This window comes from Rhinatrema bivittatum, chromosome 8, assembly GCF_901001135.1.
Source record: "Rhinatrema bivittatum chromosome 8, aRhiBiv1.1, whole genome shotgun sequence".
NCBI lineage: Eukaryota > Metazoa > Chordata > Amphibia > Gymnophiona > Rhinatrematidae > Rhinatrema > Rhinatrema bivittatum.
In genome coordinates, this window is record NC_042622.1 from 225700234 (window position 1) to 225717947 (window position 17714).

At 48.6% G+C, this 17714-nt stretch overlaps 1 protein-coding gene across 2 annotated transcripts in view; it reads left to right on the forward strand.

Annotated features, from left to right (window-relative positions):
- RBM10 (RNA binding motif protein 10) overlaps nucleotides 1–17714 on the forward strand; it is a 158287-nt gene that overhangs the window by 85531 nt on the left and 55042 nt on the right. For both annotated transcript variants that reach the window (XM_029613792.1, XM_029613793.1), the window contains exons 13-15: nucleotides 8660–8879; nucleotides 9999–10153; nucleotides 11173–11308. In XM_029613792.1, coding sequence (XP_029469652.1) covers nucleotides 8660–8879; nucleotides 9999–10153; nucleotides 11173–11308 — 511 coding nt within the window. The remainder of the gene's footprint in view (nucleotides 1–8659; nucleotides 8880–9998; nucleotides 10154–11172; nucleotides 11309–17714) is intronic.

Consider the following 17714-nt stretch of genomic DNA (forward strand, 5'->3'; position numbering starts at 1 on the left):
CAAGGTTCCCAAACTCCTGGATAAGCCTAAGTCTTCAAGAGGCTTCCTTCCAGCCCGCTCTCGTTTTCGGGGACAACGAATATTCTGGCAAAGCAGGGCGCTGACTTCGGGTCAGACACAGCCCTCTGGCAGGTCGCAAGCCTGGTCTCATTCCTTTCGGGGCTGTAGACCCTCTTGTGACGGGGTCAGTTCCGCGCTACTTGGAGCCAAGTCCACTCAATGAGATGCGGTCGGCCCATTCCTCGGTTCCTCTAGTGGGAGGACGACTGTCCGGTTTTTCGAGGAATGGGTCAAGATTACCTCCGATCAGTGGGTTCTAAACATCATAGAACACGGCTACGCGTTGGAATTTGCTTCGCCTCTCCAAGACCTTTTTATAGCCTCCCCTTGCGGCTCTCGCATGAAAGAACAGATTGTTCGGACCCTCAACCGGCTGAACTGTCTGGGGGCCATAGTTCCCGTCCCCCAGCTGGAGAGGATGATGGGAAGCTACTCCATCTTTTTCTTGGTCCCAAAAAAGGAGTCCTTCTGGCTGATCCTGGACCTGAAGAAGGTGAACAGAGCCCTCAAAGTTCCACATTTCTGGATGGAGACCCTGCGCTCGGACATTGCAGCGGTCCGCAGCGGCAAGTTCATGGCTTCCCTGGACTTAATGGACGTGTATTTGCACATAGCCATCCGCAGGGATCATCAGAAGTTTCTTCAGCTCATGATTCACGGCATGCATTTCCAGTTTTGTGTCTTGCCATTCAGTCTGGCTATGGCGCCTCGCACGTTCACCAAGCAGCTCTCAGGAGGGAGGGTGTACTGGTTCACCCGTATCTGGACGACTGGCTCATCCGAGCGAAGTCGAGAGTTCTCTGTGAGATGGCGGTCACCAAAGTCGTGAGTCTTCTGGAATCACTTGGATGGGTCACCAGTCATGCCAAGAGCAACCTTCTCCCATCTCATGTGCTGGACTTCTTGGGAGCCAGGTTCGACACCCGTGTGGGGAAAGTGTTCCTCCAGTCGGACTGGATCACCAAATTGATGCAGCAGGTCCATCATCTCTTGTCGCTTCCTCTCCCCAAGGTCTGGGACTATTTGCGAGTCCTTGGTTCCATGGCGTTCCCCCTTTAGTTGGTCCCATGGACGTTTGCCAGTATTCTCTGTCTCCAGCAGATGGTGTACACACATTTCTCTACTGGGGATTGCTTCATTTTTTGATAGGAGAAATAGAAGAAAAAATTAATTGCCCCACTCTCCAGTGGTTATACCAAATAGTCCCTCCTCCAGTTGAGAATTCCTGAGGTGATTTCCATGGTCCCTCAAATGAGTGCCTTGATCTGATAGTTGGTTGCATCCCTACCAGCAGATGGAGGCAGAGAATAAAAACTTTTCAGGCACTGCAAGAGTGCCACCTGCAGTCTCTCAGTATTTCTTTGTCTCCAGCAGATGGTAGAGGTGCAAACCTGCAGTATGAGATAGGGAAAAAAAAGAGTTTAAATTAGATTTAGAGCAAAAGAGAAGTGAAGATTTTGAGGAGACACTCCCTGAAGTGTTAGGTATCTTCCTAGACCATCCTTCAGGTTGAGCTGGGTGAGCGAGAGGTTGGCAATCTCTGATCAGCTTTGGCCCACAGCATCCAGGGTCCTGCTTCCCTCTTTCTTCCTGAAGACTTCTTCCCCAAAGTGTCTCCAGCAGCAGGGACTTCAGAGATGTTGGAGTTGTTTCGGTAATAATTTCTTTGGTCTCCTTGCTCAGCACGCTGTACCGACGTCATTCCTGATCCCGTTGGGGCCAAGGGGAAGTGGGCTTCCAAGCAGGTTGAGCACCCTCCCGGTGGGCTAGGCCCCCTCTTTAGGCTTGGTCGGCACATTGCGTGGTAGGCCACAGTGGCGCCAACTTGCGCGTGTTTTTGTGCCTGTATTGCCCTCCATAGAGCTTTAGTTCGCACAGTGCGTCAGCTCTGCGCACGCGCTGTACGCATAACATTGCATGCATACTGTTAAGCGCTAAATCACGCTTAAGGCGCTTCTCTACGAACACAAGGATTCCATACCAAATTTTGTAGAAATATTAATTTTTATTGCATATCCTTAAAAAATACAGGTACCCTTGGGAGGAACAGATGGCCAGATTTCTGCTTATGCAAAGCTCTAGCCTCTGTCTCTCTTTGTATATCAGTGAGTGCTGCTTTTTATAGGTAAAACATGCAATAATTCCTAACTTGCATGAGCCTATTGGAGTATCAGTTACACAGTTTCTCATATCAAAACAAGATGAATTAGACCTATGTTACCCTGATCCCCTTTCCAAAATTATCTCAAAGTGGGGCCTATTTGCCTAGTGGTCACATCAATCTTCTATTAGAATCTTGAAAAAATGACATGACAAAGAACTCTTTTCACCGGTGCCACTGTAGTTGAAATGTTAGCCTGTGAGATTCTGATCTTTTCCTTCTGCTCATTGTGACCCTATGACCCTCCATCACAAGTTTTAGAGAGCTCCGGCTGCTGTCCAGATATCTCCTGGAATTTCCCAAATTAGGATCAGTAGGGCATTTAAGGTTCCCGTGGCCAGAACTGCAAGCAGGTCAAGGCAGCAGAGGATTCTGGGTCAGTTATAGTCTCCATGTTGGTTTCAAACTCAGGCACACATATCAGTACATACGCGCACAACTTGCTAGATACAGAATACAAGTAAATCCGGGTGCACGGGCTGTGCGGGCACCTCGCTGTAGCTCGCGTAGGCGCCTGAAATCCGTGCGCCTAAAATTTTAAGTGCAAGCCATCTGAACATGCAGCTATCATCGCCAATGACTCCTGCAGTAAAGAAACATAAGTGCCTTTCTCGCTGCGCTGCTTGTCATATTAGGGCTGCACAATCTGACCTGTATTCTTGTTTATGTCAGCACTGTGAGGAAGCCCAGGGACTTTGCTAAGCCTGGATCCTCCCATTCAGAGGATGGGTCGGCCACAGTCTTTACTGGAAGTCCGTTGGATCTGAGTAACCCTGGGACTGGGGCATCCATGGGAGATGGAAATTTAGCAGCACCTACCCCAGTACTTCCTAGGCTAGGCATGGACCCAGCCGCCTTCTCTTGGGTGGAATTCTTTCAAGGCCTTCAAACCTTCGTACAGTCTGCTACCTCACTTGCCCCTGTCTGGACAGAACCTCAGCCGGTAAGCTCTCCCTCTTACAGTCTGGCAGACTGCGAGGCATGCCTCAACTCGCCAATGGTATCCCTAGCGGGGACCTGGATGGCATGGACAAAGAAGAGGATCCAGATTCCTTGGAAGATGGGGAAATCCCCCCTGGTTTAGAACTGTATCGGACCATGTTACGGTTTTTCCATAGAGACGAATTGCCGGCCCTGGTTTCCCAGACCCTGAAGATGCTGGGAGTTCCTGGGGTGGACTCTGATGAAACCAAAGAAGAATCCCATTCTGATTTCCCTATTTGAAAGTCTCTTGCTACTTTCCAGTACTGGAAGCCATCCAGGAGTTTATTGAGATGGATTAGGATGCCCCAGAAGCAAGTTTTAAAGGTGAATTAGCGATATAAGCTCTATACCAACTGGATCCGGCAGCAAGAGAATGTTTGCATTTCCCTAAAGTGGTCTGTGCCGTCATTAAGTGAACAACTATCCCAGTTTAGGGAGGAGTGGCCTTAAAGAATGTGCACGACAGGTGGATGGAGTCCATTCTTAAACAGGCCTTTGACGCAAAGGCAATGACCTTACAGATTGCTTCTTTTTTTGTGCCCTGGTAGCTCGTTTGTGCCTGCTCCTCTCTCGGGAGGTGAACTCTAGAGCAGTTATGGTACCCGCAGCCTCCTTTTTAGCTGACGCGGGCTCGGACCTAGTCCGTATCTCCGCCAGGAGAGTGGCCTCAGTGGCGGCAGCCAGAAGACAGCTATGGCTGTGGAATTGGTCAGCAGACGCAATCTCCAAGGCAAATCTCACAAAGATGCCCTTTAAAGGATCACTCCTCTTCGGAAGTGATTTGGAAATGCTAGCCAGTAAATGGGGCGAATCTCTGTACCCCGGCTACCAGAAGATGAGGGAAAGCAGTTACAGTGCCCCTCGCCCATGAGGGGTCGATCCAGGGGTTCCCAACACTTTCGCTCCTGCAGAAACTCGACATTTCAGAGGTCTCAGTCCTTTCTGAGTTGCAAGTCCAAGAGAGGGTTAGGCTCTGGTTCAGGTTCGTTCCGAACCCCTCAATGAAGTTTTGCCGACCCACCCTTGGAACGAGGAGAAAGGGGGGGTTGACTATCCCTCTTCTACCAACGGTGGGTCGAGATCACTTCAGACAACAGTGTACTAAAGGTCATACAAGAAGGATATGCGCTGGAATTTCGCCGTACTCCTCGGGACATATTCATGATATCTCCTTGCCACTCCCAGCACAAGAAGCAGGCAGTGGATACTACCTTGTTAAGTCTTCTTAGGATGAGGGCTATAATCCCAATACCTGCGCCCCAGGAAAATACGGGGCGATATTACATCTATTTCATTGTACCCAAGAAGGAAGGTTCCTTTAGCCCCATCCTGGACCTCAAGAGTGTCAACTGACATCTGCGAGTGGTTCATTTCTGCTTGGAAACCCTATGCTCCATGATAATGGCCGTACAATCAGGAGCGTTCTTAACCTCCCTGGACCTATCCGAGGCCTACCTACATATTCCAATTCGGCATGAACATCGTTTCCTACGCTTTGCTGTACTGGGCCACCATTATCAGTTCCAGACACTGCCCTTTGGCCTGGCCACTGCCGCCAGAACATTTTCCAAGATTATGGTGGTTGTAGCGGTAGCATTGAGAAAAGAGGGAATCCTGGTGCACCCATACTTGGACGACTGGTTGATCTTGGCAAAGTCCATGGAAGAGAGTCTCCGAGTGACCAACAGGGTGACCTTCTTGCTTCAGGAACTCGGTTGGGTCATAAACTTGCACAAAAGCAGTCCCAAACCCTCCCAGTCCTTGGAATATCTGGCAGTCCAGTTCGACACCAAGCAGGACAAGGTCTTCCTCCTGACCACGCGGATAAAGAAGTTGATGAACATGATACGTCTGATGGTGTGGAGCTATCTTCAAGTCCTCAGTTTGATGGCAGCAGCCCTGGAAGTAGTGCCATGGGTGAGGGCACACAGTCGACCAATTCAGCACTCCATGCTGTCACATTGGAACCCGCAGTCTCAAGACTATTCAATTCACCTCCACTTACTGATGGAAGTATGTTCTCGGCTCCAGTGGTGGCTACAGGAAGCTCATCTGGGCAGGGGTATACCCTTGTACCCTCCGAACTGGCTGGTCCTCATGACAGATGCGAGCCTCTGGGGCTGGGGAGCTGTATCAGGAACTGACGGCCCAGGGGCATCGGATCAAGGAAGAGGCCCTCTGGAGAATAAACCACCTGAATGTCTGGGCAATCAGATTGACACTCCAGGGCCACGCGGTCCGAGTAATGTTGGACAACGCAACAACAGTAGCCTACATCAACCGCTAGGGTGGAACCAAAAGCCAACAAGTTTCACAGGAGATAGATCTCCTTATGAAATGGGCAGAAATACATCTACAGATGATCTCAGCCTCCCAAATTGCAGGAAAAGACAATGTCCGAGCAGACTTTCTAAGCATGGCGAGTCTGGATCCAGGAGAGTGGGTGGTGTTGGAGGAGGAATGTTGTCGGTCTATTCAGATGGAGATGTTGCAATCTCTGGATTTGGGTGGTGAACCTTACAAAGAGTCACCTGGTTCCAACCCAGACTTTGGAGTACGTGGGGGCAAGATTCGACATCTGGCTGAGCAAGATGTTATTATCTCCGTGGGGATTTTGAAGTTGCAGTTGCAGGTGGGCCAGCTGCTGTGGATGCCGGTGCCCAATGCCTGGGATTATCTGCTGGTTCTGGGTTCTGTGGTATCTATGCTGGATTTGGTGCCATGGGCCTTTGCCCATATGCGTCCACTCCAGAGGGCGCTTCTATCCCGTTGGAACCTGTTGTCAGAGGAGTTTCATCAGCCCTTACCACTGCAGGGGGTCTCCAGATCTAGTCTGTCATGGTGGCTGTCTCAGCCCAGTTTGGCGAAGGGCTTGGATCTGAAGGTTCTAGACTGGGTAGTGATGACCACAGATGCCAACCTCAGAGATTGTGGGGCATTCTGTCAAGACCGGATGATCCGAGGGCTGTGGTCGCCAGAAGAAGCATCCTAATCTATCAGTCATTTGGAAATGAGGGCAGTGCACAGGCGTTGGTGGCATTCCTTCCTCAGGTTCGGGGACGAATGGTGAGAGCGTTCTCAGAAAATGCAACAACAACTGTGGCCTATATCAATCGGCAAGGCAAGACATAGAGTCGAGCTGTGGCTCTGGAGGCTCAGGAGTTGTTTGTCTGGGCAGAGCAATATCTGGGGGAATTGCGGCATTTCATGTGGCCAGAGTGGACAATGTGCAGGCGGATTTTCTCAGCAGACAGCAGTTGGATCTGGAAGAATAAGGATTGTCGGCGGAGGCCTTGGACCTCATTCGACCCAGGTCAGGCAGACCCCAGCTGGATCTGATGGCGTCATGCAGTAATGCCAAAGTGGCATGTTTTTTCATTCACAGAAGAGAGGTAGGGGCCGAAGGGATAGGCAACTTGGTTCTTCTGTGCCCAATGGAAATTCTGTTGTACGTATTTCCTACTTGGCCCATTGTAGGCCGAGTGTTGAGGCGCATAGAGCGACATCCAGGCAAGGTGGTTCTAGTAGTGCTGGAGAAGCCGCAGCGTCCATATTTTGCAGATCTTATCCATCTCACCGTGGATGGACCCATCCGGTTGGCTCATCTGCAAGGCTTGCTCAGGCAGGGGCCTATCATTTTGGATTGGGTTTATCGCTTTTGTCTTGCGGCTTGGCTTTGAGAGGAGATGTTTAAGGTCTAAAGAGTACTCTGAGGTGGTTGTGGCTACTTTGCTACAGGCAAAGAGACTTTCCAGCTCGCTGGCTTATGTTGGGGTGTGGAGAGTGTTTGAGTCCTGGTGTATGGAAGAAGGCCTAGATCCATTGCGGGTAGATGTTCAGCACATCTTGGCCTTTTTACAACAGGGTTTGTCAAATGGTCTAGGCTATAATTCGCTTTGGGTGCAGGTGGCGGCCTTGGGTTGCCTTCAGTAGAAGTTGCAGGGAAAGCCTTTAGCTTCTCATCTGGATATCATATGTTTTCTCAAGGGGGCCAAGCATTTGCAATCGCCAGTACAAAGGATGAATCTCTCCTGAGATCTTAACTTGGTCTTGCGAGGGCTGCATGGTCCTCCGTTTGAGCCTTTACGGAGGGTGACGCTGAAAGACCTTACATTGAAAGCGTTTTCTGGTAGCGATTTGTTCAGCCAAACAGATTTCAGAACTTCAGGCCTTGTCCTGCAGGGAGCCATTTCTGAGGATATCGGAGGATGGCATATCTTTGCATTCAGTCCCCTTGTTCTTGATGAAATTTGTTTCTTTGTTTCACCTCAACCAGACTGTGAACTGCCGACTTTTCCGAATTTATTGGTGGACAGAGCGCATGCATGCTTCATCTTTTGGATGTGCGGCGGACATGGATGCGTTACCTTAAGGTTATTAACAGTTTCCGACGTTCAGATCATCTATTTGGCTTATTTGGGGGCGCAAGCAAAGAAGCTAAGGTGTCTAAAGCCACTATTGCTCAGCAGTTAAAGAAGTCTATTATTTCAGCCTATATTTGTAAAGGTCGGAAGGTTCTGGAGGGGTTGCAGGTGCATTCTACCAGGGTGCAACTGGCTTCTTGTGCGGAGTGTCAGTTGGTGTTGTCACAGGAGATCTGTAGAGCAGTGACATGGTCTTCCCTTCATACTTTCACCAGGTATTACCGCCTAGATGTGCAGGTGCCAGAGGAGGCGAGCTTTGGTGAGGGTGTTCTGCGAACGGGTCTTTCAGGTGCCCACACAGTGTAGGGGAGCTTGGGTACATCCCACTTGTCTGGACTGATCTGGGGTATGAACAGGAAAGGAAATAGATTCTTACCTGCTAATTTTTGTTCCTGGAATACAGTCCAGAGACCCATCACTGGATTCTGAAAGACTTATGGTTACGATAGTTCTCTGCAGAACTTATTTCTGTATATAGTTGGATTTTGAGGCCTGAAAGGTTTTTGGTTCCTTTGGTTGGATATGAGGGCTCTACTTTAGGGGGCTCCAACCCTAGTTTTCCATGTTGGCCCTAGTGGGGGGGGGGGTAGTTTTTGGAACTTGGAAATCTGGCTTTACTTTGGCTTGGGTACAGGTTAATACTGAGGGATTGCAGGTGGCACTCTTGGTTATGTAACAGTGCCTGAAAATGTTTTATTCTGCCTCCATCTGCTGGTATGGATGCAAAATCCTTTGTCTGGACTGATCTGTGGAATTCCAGGAACAAAAATTAGAAGGTAAGAACCAATTGTCCTATCTCCATCAGGAATAACAGTAACATATTTAAAGCTCCTAGGTAGTAAAGCAGTAACATTATCTCACCAAAAGTACAACATAGAAAAAGGACCAGCAGTGCAGTGAATGGTGCTGGTAAGGAAGCCATTTCTAATGATTTCTTGTTTGTGTCATTACGGTTCAAGTGAAACTTGAGAAGCTAAACTAAAGAGCATGTGATTCCTTGAGTGGCTGTTTGACTGTGTTTGGTTTTCAGGCTTCACAGGGAGGGGATGGTGCAGCATCAACCTGGTCTTCTGCGGAGGATCAGCAGCTGGATTATAGCTTCTACCAGCAGGGGGAGACATACGGGCAGCAACAAGGTGCAGATGGTACCCTCTATCCTCACACCTACCGCCAAGGAACCAAGCACCACCCAGGAGCAGGAGCAACTGCTGGGAAATCAGAGCTGTACCCAGGAGGAACACCTGGCACAGGTAGAGCTGGGCATGCATTGCTGTCTCGTGTAGGTAGGACCAGGCTCGCATTTAGTATTCATCTCTGTCTTATCTGTGCAGAATGGTCTGTGGATGAGCAAGCAGTTTGATTTCTGCCATGCCAGTATAGTACTGCCTGGCAGCTTGTGATGGTCTGAACTATTCCTGTCTCAAGCTTTCTTTTCTGACTGGAAGTGGTTGGGAACCTTGGTTAATGACATCAGGAGCTTCAGGCTTCCTGCTATCTCTGTACCCCACTCATTATCATAAGAACATAAGAAATTGTCATGCTGGGTCAGACCAAGAGTCCATCAAGCCCAGCATCCTGTTTCCAATTGTGGCCAATCCAAGTCACAAGTACCTGGCAAGTACCCAAACACTAAGAAGATCCCATGCTACTGATGCAATTAATAGCAGTGGCTATTCCCTAAGTAAACTTGATTAATAGCCGTTAATGGACTTCTCCTCCAAGAACTTATCCAAACCTTTTTTGAACCCAGCTACACTAATTGCATTAACCTGGCAAGTACCCAAAAACTAAGTCTATCCCATGCTACTGATGCTAGTAATAGCATTGGCTATTTTCTAAGTCAACTTATTTAGTAGCAGGTAATGGACTTCTCCTCCAAGAACTTATCCAATCCTTTTTTAAATACAGTTATACTAACTGCACTAACCACATCCTCTGGCAACAAATTCCAGAGGTTAATTGTGATTTGAGTGAAAAAGAGCTTTCTCCGATTAGTTTTAAATGTGCTACTTGCTAACTTCATGGAATGCCCCCTAGTCCTTCTATTACCCGAAAGAGTAAATAACTAATTCACATCTACCCGTTCCAGACCTCTCATTTATTTATTTATTTATTTAAAATCTTTTCTATACCGTCGTTCAGTATATTACCATCACAACGGTTTACATAGAGGCACATATAGTAAATTGTTCATGCATCTGTTCCTATTATTAGTAATGGAGGTGCCTGATAAGCTCGGTAACATAGTTTCACAATCATGGCTATATGTTCAGATTTTAAACACCTCTATCATATCCCCCCTCAGTTCTTGACCTTGCACAACATGAGTAATGTGTAGTGATACGGACACTGCTTCTGTGATTCCTCAGCTACAGACACAGCTACAGACACAGCACAGGAGCCCACGCAGCCAGGATCTGATTCTTACCAACAGGCAGCACAAAGTGCAACAGTGCCAGCTGGGCACCAGAAGTCTAGCCAAGAGTCAACTACCTCGGGGCAGAGCACGCATGCAAAATCTCAGGTATGGCTCAGATATAAAGGGGAAAAGATACAGTACTTATAGCAATGTATGTTTATCTTCCAAAAGGAATCCTACACAGACTGAACACTTCAGAAACTGGTCTGCAGCCATATCTGGGGTGAATGGTCAGAAACATGATGATTGCAAATAAGAACCAAATGGTCCACCCAGTCTGCCTGGTTATTCCTGTTTAGACTACTGAAGCTAAGGATATTATCTCAGCTGTCACTTATACAGGCTTTGATCACCTGCAAGATATCACTTCTTATTCAAGTCAGTTTTTGTTGCTTTTTGAGTGCCTGGACTGCTTAACAGCTTTCTGATGGAAAAAGGTACATTTTTACCCAAGTATTGCTGAGTGCATACAGTCTTGATCAGAGGGGGGATTAGAACTTGGGAAAAGGGGAGATGATGAGGCTTACCTTAGGTTAACAGATCATAACAGACCCAGCCATAGTTCTCTAGAAGCTGAGCGATTGCTCATACATTTCGGAGCATCCCTCACAGGTTTTACATGATCACTCACATAAATTTTTCTTTGTCCTATGTACAGAAATACAACGCTAAAACTGGCACTTAAAAATTGTTGGTTTAAAAAAATTGTTGCTGACATGAAAAAAAAAATGTGCACATGCCTAGTCACTCCTTGGAGGGAGCATTGGACCCAACCATAAAACTGTGTTTCAGGAGTTCCTCTGACCCATAATTTTGTACTTGATGCTGCCTCTCTGGAACAGGTCCTTGGGCTCTGCCTCTCTCCACCAATGGTACTTCACTGGTGTCTCCTTCCAATCTCTGCCATCTACCCAGATGACAGAATTGGGTGATCATGTTCTGTAAATGCTGCATCTCACAGCAGTAATAGTGTGCTAGATTCTTTATGCAACCTACTCCCCAGGTGCTGTAATGACCTTTGTGATCTCGCAAGTACCCTGAGCAGGCCTTCCACTGCAAGACTTTTATCTACAAAAGGGGAGATGAGAGAAATCTACAACCATCTATTCATCTCTTTCTTACAGGCACAGCCCTACACGATCGTATCTCCAGCAATCTTAAAGGCTGACATTGTGAGCCCTCCACAGCTGGCCAAGGCAGCGCAGACGCCAGCAACACCGGGGCCTGCTGGCTCAGAGCAGGAAACCTTCACTCAGTATCGTGAGTACTTCCTACAGTCAAAGGGAGGGACAAAGCATCTGACTTAGAAGTAGCAATACTAGCAGAGTGTATTTCCTGGCGTGTAGCCAGATGGACTCAGTACGAATGGGATAGTATCCGCGTGCTAGCAGTTGGAGACGGATCTGACGTCAGCACGGGGTATATAGCCCCACAGGAAGCGCAGCGATTCAGTAATTTCCGTCTCCAAAGCAGTTTGGAGTGCCTGCACGCTGGTTCAGCGTGCTTTCCAAGCCTACTTTAAATTTTCTCTTTTTCTCCAGGGACTCTACTATACGCCTTTCCTCCGTGGCCTCTGCTTGTCGCCCTCATCCACAAGATTCAGACACACCGGGGCCTAGTTCTTCTAGTGGCACCAGACTGGCCAAGACGACCCTGGTACGCGGACATGAGAAGACTACTGGCAGGGGAGCCTCTTCCCCTGCCTCCTCTCCGGGACCTTCTACGTCAAGGTCCCATCCTCCACGAGGATCCAGCTCAATTCTCTCTTACGGTCTGGCCATTGAGAGGGCTAGACTGAAGAAGAGAGGTTACTCGGGGCCCGTGATTGATACACTCCTCCGCGCTCGCAAGTTTTCCACATCCCTCACCTACGTCCAGATCTGGAGAGTATTTGAAGCATGGTGCGACACTCATGGCGCCAATCCACATGCCACCACCATACCTATCGTGTTGGATTTCCTGCAGGATGGGCTTCAGAAGGGTCTCTCCCTCAGCTCCATCAAGGTTCAGGTTGCGGCACTGTCTTGCTATGGTCCCAGGAGGGAGGGCAAGACCATCGCCAAGCACCCAGATGTTTCTCGTTTCCTGCAAGGGGTCAAGCATATTCGTCCGCCACTGAAGTGGCCTGTGCCCTTAAGGAACCTTAATCTTGTTTTGGATTTCCTCGCGGGATCCACCTTCCGACCCCTTCGGGGCTTATCTCTCCGGTCTCTCACCTTGAAGTTGGTGTTCTTGCTGGCGGTGTGCTCCGCACAACACATCTCTGAGCTACAAGCACTGTCCTGCCGTGAGCCCTTTCTACGGATCACTCCGGAAGCTATCCATCTTCGGATGGTTCCCTCCTTTCTCCCTAAAGTGGTTCCACAGTTTCATCTTAACCAAACTATCTCCTTGCCTACCACGGTAGGTTTGAAGAAATCTGAAGAAGGCCGTTTATTACGCCATCTCGACATCGGCAGATTGCTGCCCAGGTATCTGGACGTGACTCAAGACCTGCGAAAGACGGACCACCTGTTCGTCCTACACAGTGGGAAGAAGCAAGGTGACGCAGCCTCTCGGCCCACCATTGCCCGCTGGATTAAAGAAGTTGTCAGAGCAGCCTACGTGGAGGCTGGGAAGGCGCCGCCTCTACAGGTTAAGGCTCATTCTACCAGAGCGCAAGCAGCATCTTGGGCTGAATCCGGGATGCTGTCACCGACTGAAATCTGTAAAGCAGCGACGTGGGCCTCCCTTCATACCTTTTCCAGGTTCTACCGTCTGGATGTCCAGGCCAGGGAGGACTAGGCTTTTGCAAGGGCGGTACTACATGGTCCTCAGGCAGCCGCCCGCTCCTGCGGGGAGTAAAGCTTTTGTACATCCCATTCGTACTGAGTCCATCTGGCTACACGCCAGGAAATGTTTGGATTACTTACCTGGTAATCCCCTTTTCCTTAGTGTAGACAGATGGACTCAGCATCCCGCCCAGCTGCCTGTGCACATGGGTTTCACCGGTTCCGGGTACGCCGAGCATTTGTTTACATACGTGCGTCCACTCTACCAGTCTCTGCGCTTTCCGGTTGTGAATGCTGGCGGTCTCCAGCCACTGTCAATCGGTCAGGGGAATCCTGTTTTCATTTTTCACTTTTCACTGAGCGTCAGTACACACATCCATAACAGCTTTTGCAAGGAAGATTACTGAATCGCTGCGCTTCCTGTGGGGCTATATACCCCGTGCTGACATCAGATCAGTCTCCAACTGCTAGCACGCGGATACTATCCCATTCGTACTGAGTCCATCTGTCTACACTAAGGAAAAGGGGATTACCAGGTAAGTAATCCAAACATTGTGTAGCATTCAGTCTGCATTCAAATCATTAAATTCCTCTTCCTCTTCCCTTCATCCAGCCAGACTAGCCCAAATGCATGAGTTATGCCTCCCAACCAATAGATGGAGACAGAGACTAATAGGTTTGCTGACATCACACTTTATAGCTTCCATGTTGACCTCGGCCTGCCAATATTTTCTGTCTCCAGCAGATGTCAGGCAAGCATCCCCTACTGTGTCCTAAGGCTTGATTAGGCCTGGCGAAGAAGATACCATTTTGGATGGCATCTCCTTAGGTGAAAGTCTTCTACTCCCTCCCTCGGTTGAGCACAGCCAGTGTACCAGGGGGCTCCAGTTAAAATCTTAGAAATGACCCCTCTTCACCTCTCCTTCCTCATGCTTTTTCTCTCTTTTTCCACGGTCTCTTCTGCTCTCAAGGTGCAGGTGGTGGCCTTGAGCTGTCTTTGTGGCAAGGTGCATGGAATGTCCTTGGCCGCTCATCCGGATGTGGTGCGATTTCTTTGGGGGGGGGGGCGCCCCCCAAAACATTTGTTTCCTCCAGTGTGGAAAATGTCATTCCTGGAATCTTAATTTGGTCCTAAGAGGGATGTGTGTGGCATCGTTTGAGCCTTTAAGGAGGACAACTATAAAAGATCTCACTCTGAAGGTAGTTTTTTCTAGTGGCAATTTGTTCGCCCGAAGGATTTCTGAGCTTCAAGTATTGTTGTGGAGAGATCCCTTTTTGAAGATCTTGGACTCCAGGATCTCGTTGCTTACTGTGCCCTTTTTGTCCTGAAGGTTGTATTGGCGTTCCCTGTACGTACCCGGATCAGTCCAGACTCCTGGGTTTTGCCTCCCCTCCAGCAGATGGAGACAGAGAAGTTTTAACAAGCTCTGCCCTAGATCCTAAGGTGCCACTTACAGCCTGTCAGTATTTCTCTGTCTCCAGCAGATGGTGGCGGTGCAAAAATCCTACAGTCTGGTCTAGTTCCCAAGAAAAAAAAAAAAAAAAGACAGGTTTGAAGGCTAGGAATTGGGAGTTTTCTGTTACTTTAATTTCTAAACAGGTTTAAAAAAAAAAAAAAAAAGGTCACTGACAGGAGACAGCCTCCCAGGGGGTTGTGAGGTCCTGAGGGGACCATCCCTCCTGGTGTTTAGAGGCAGCTGCTTCTAAGGGTTGAGGACCCTGTACTTAAGTTCAAGCAGCCTGGGGTGATACCGGGGAGCCCGGCTCACTCACCCCAGCAGGGCCAGAACCTTGGACAGCGGCGAGCAAGTTTTCTTTCTTTAAAAAAAAAGCAAATCGAATCGAGGTGATGCCGACTGAGAAAATCCGCCTGAATGTTGTCAACCCCGGCTATGTGGGATGCTGCAATGCTGACGAGGTGTCGCTCCACCCAGAGAATCAACTGCTGAGCCACTGCTGCCACTGGTCCAAGGTCCGGCTGGTTCTCCATCCCAGCTGTCTGGCTCCAGTGCCAAAGGACCCTCTGCTGCCTACACTACCGGATCCTAATTTGGATGATCAGATGGCGCACATGCAGGTCGAAGGAGATGATCCTAGGTTCCTGTGTCTTTTTCAAAGTGATGAACTGGACCCGCTAATTCCCCATGTTTTGAGAGAATTGGATACTGATGGCCCGGAGGTCAGCTGTCTGGCACTATATCTAAGAAGGGGGATCCTGCGTCCCCCAGTACAGACTTTCCCTTTCCATGAGATGCTCCTCCAATTGTCCAGGGAGTGGGATACCCCTGATGCCACCCTCAGAGTGGGCAGAGCTATGGACAAGCTCTATCCCCTCCCTGAAGAGTATCTAGAGCTCCTCAAGGTGCCCAAAGTTGACACGTCGGTTACGGCGGTCACTAAACGAATGACAATCCCGGTCACGGGTGGCGTTGCTCTCCAGGACCGAAAGCTCGAGGTCTACCTCAAGAGGATTTTTGAGGTCTTGGCTCTAGGGCTCAGGGCTGCTGTCTGTAGCTCTCTCATGCAGCGGGCAGGTCTCAGATGGTTTCAGCAACTGTTCAGTGCACAAGACTTGCCTCCAGAGGAAGCTCAGCAGGCGGAGCCGTTGCGTATCGAAAGGGCCCATCGGCTTGGACAAAAGCGGACGCCGTCAGAGAAACCGCGTGTGATTATCGCAAAGCTTCTCAATTTTATTAATAAGGAAGAAATCCTCCAAGAAGTGTGTCGTGGGACAAATCTGCAATTTGAAGGTCAGAAGATCTTGGTGTTTCAAGACTTCTCAGTCGCCCTATCCACAAAGCGCCGGGTACTTGCACCATACTGTTCCCAACTACATAATCTAGGCCAAAGGGCCGTAATTGTGTATCTGGCGAAAGTAAGAGTCGCGGCACCCGGCGGGCCTTGTTGGTTTTCCGAAGCGGGGGACTTGCGTGAGTACATTGCCGCGATCGCCAAAGCACCGACCAGCCCGCAGGAGAAATCTTGACCTGGACCGGACGTTGTTATTCTTCGCTTTCATTATACCTGACGGACATTCAACTAGGGCTTTGATCTCGAGGGATCGGTTGTTTTAAAGAACATGCAGTAGGTCAAATTGGCTTATTTGCATCCCCCATGGATTACTTCGGAGACCTGGATTAATGCGTCTTTTAAAATTACCAGATGGGGGATTTACAAGTTCTTTCTTGTTTTTCTTACTATCCATGTTTCAGAACCAATTCTGTTATGTTGATCATTTAAATATTGCATATGCCTTTTCTGGTGTTCCTAAATAACTGTGGGAGAATTTCTCCTTTTTGTCCTGTACCACATACAGCATAGGCAACTTTTCCTCTTGTCTTACAATTTACTTTGTGGTCCCAAAGAAAGAGGGTACCTTCCGTCCTATCCTGGATCTACAGCAGGTGAACTTAAACTTGAGAGTTCTCCGCTTCCAGATGGAGACCCTCAGAACGGTCATCGCAGCTGTTTGCAAAGGGGAATTCCTCGCCTCCTTGGATCTTACAGAGGCCTAACTCCACATTCCGATTTGGAGCTATCATCAGCAGTTCCTACGTTCAAGATTCTGGGACAATATTTCCAGTTCCGGGCCCTCCCCTTCGGCTTGGCGACGGCTACACGACTACAATCACCAAGATGATTGTAGTTGTGGCGGCAGCTCTCCAGATGGAGGGAGTGTTAGTTCACCCTTACCTCGATGATTGGCTGATTCGAGCAAAGTCCGAGGAGGATTGCTGGCGAGCAATACACCGGGTAACGCAGGCTTGAGTAATCAATGGGATAAAAAGTCATCTGATCTCATCGTAGTTCCTGGAATATCTGGGAGCTCATTTCAACACTCGGGTCAGTAAGGTGTTCCTCACAACGGACAAGATGGACAAGTTGCAGCAACAAGTACTTCATATTCTACAGCTTCAGATACCCAGAGTGTGGGACTATCTGCAGATTCTGGGCTCCCTGGCTTCGACGTTGTAGTTGGTGCCGTGGGCCTTTGCTCACATGAGGTATCTTTTGTTCAGTTTATCAGTTCTAGAAGGATTGGAACAGCTTTGAAGGCTTTGAGAGCTCATTGGAATAAGGAACTGATACGGGAGGCTTACATATTGAAGGGATTGCCACTTCCCAAAAAATTTAGGGTATACTGTACCCAGAACACAGGCTATTTCATGGGTGGAACTTGCATGGTATTGTCATTGAAGGTTTTCAGAGTGGTGCCCTAGTCTTCTTTGCATACTTACTCAAAGCACTATGGTCTTGATCTTTGAGCCAGGGAAGAGGCTTCCTTTTGGTTCGGAAATCTTGAGAGCAGGCTTGGCAATGTGCCACCCAGTGGAAAGGGTCCATATCATGCATCTGGACTGGTCTGAATAGATAAATTATTCCTTGCCTGATGATTTCCTTTCCTTGAGTCCAGCCTGACCAGTCCAGGAAGCCTATCTGTTCTGCCAAATGTAGTATTCTCCTGATTCATATTCAGAATAACTGCTGGTGTGCAATTGGCACGCTGGATGTTAAGGTAATAAACCTTATAAAGTAATGCAGGTTATGTCTGTTCCAGTTTTTATTTCTGTTTTTTCTCCCTCTGAAGCCCTCTGGTTTTCGTTTTAGAGGGTGAGAGAAAATTCAGCGTAATAAAAATGTTTAATCTTAACTTGTTACATAGAATGCTGGCAGGCTGAGGTAAGCACAGGAGCCTATAAGAGGTGATGTCAGCAAACCTGGTAGTCTCTGTCTCCAACTGCAAGTTGGGAGGCATAACCCATGCATCTGGACTGGTCTGGCTGGACTCATGGAAAGGAAATTATCAGATAAGAGCTAATTTCTCTTTGTTTTGTTTTTCATGTCATTCCTCAATGGCTGTCTCTTTGGTTTGACAAGTGCTTTCTCCCTCACAG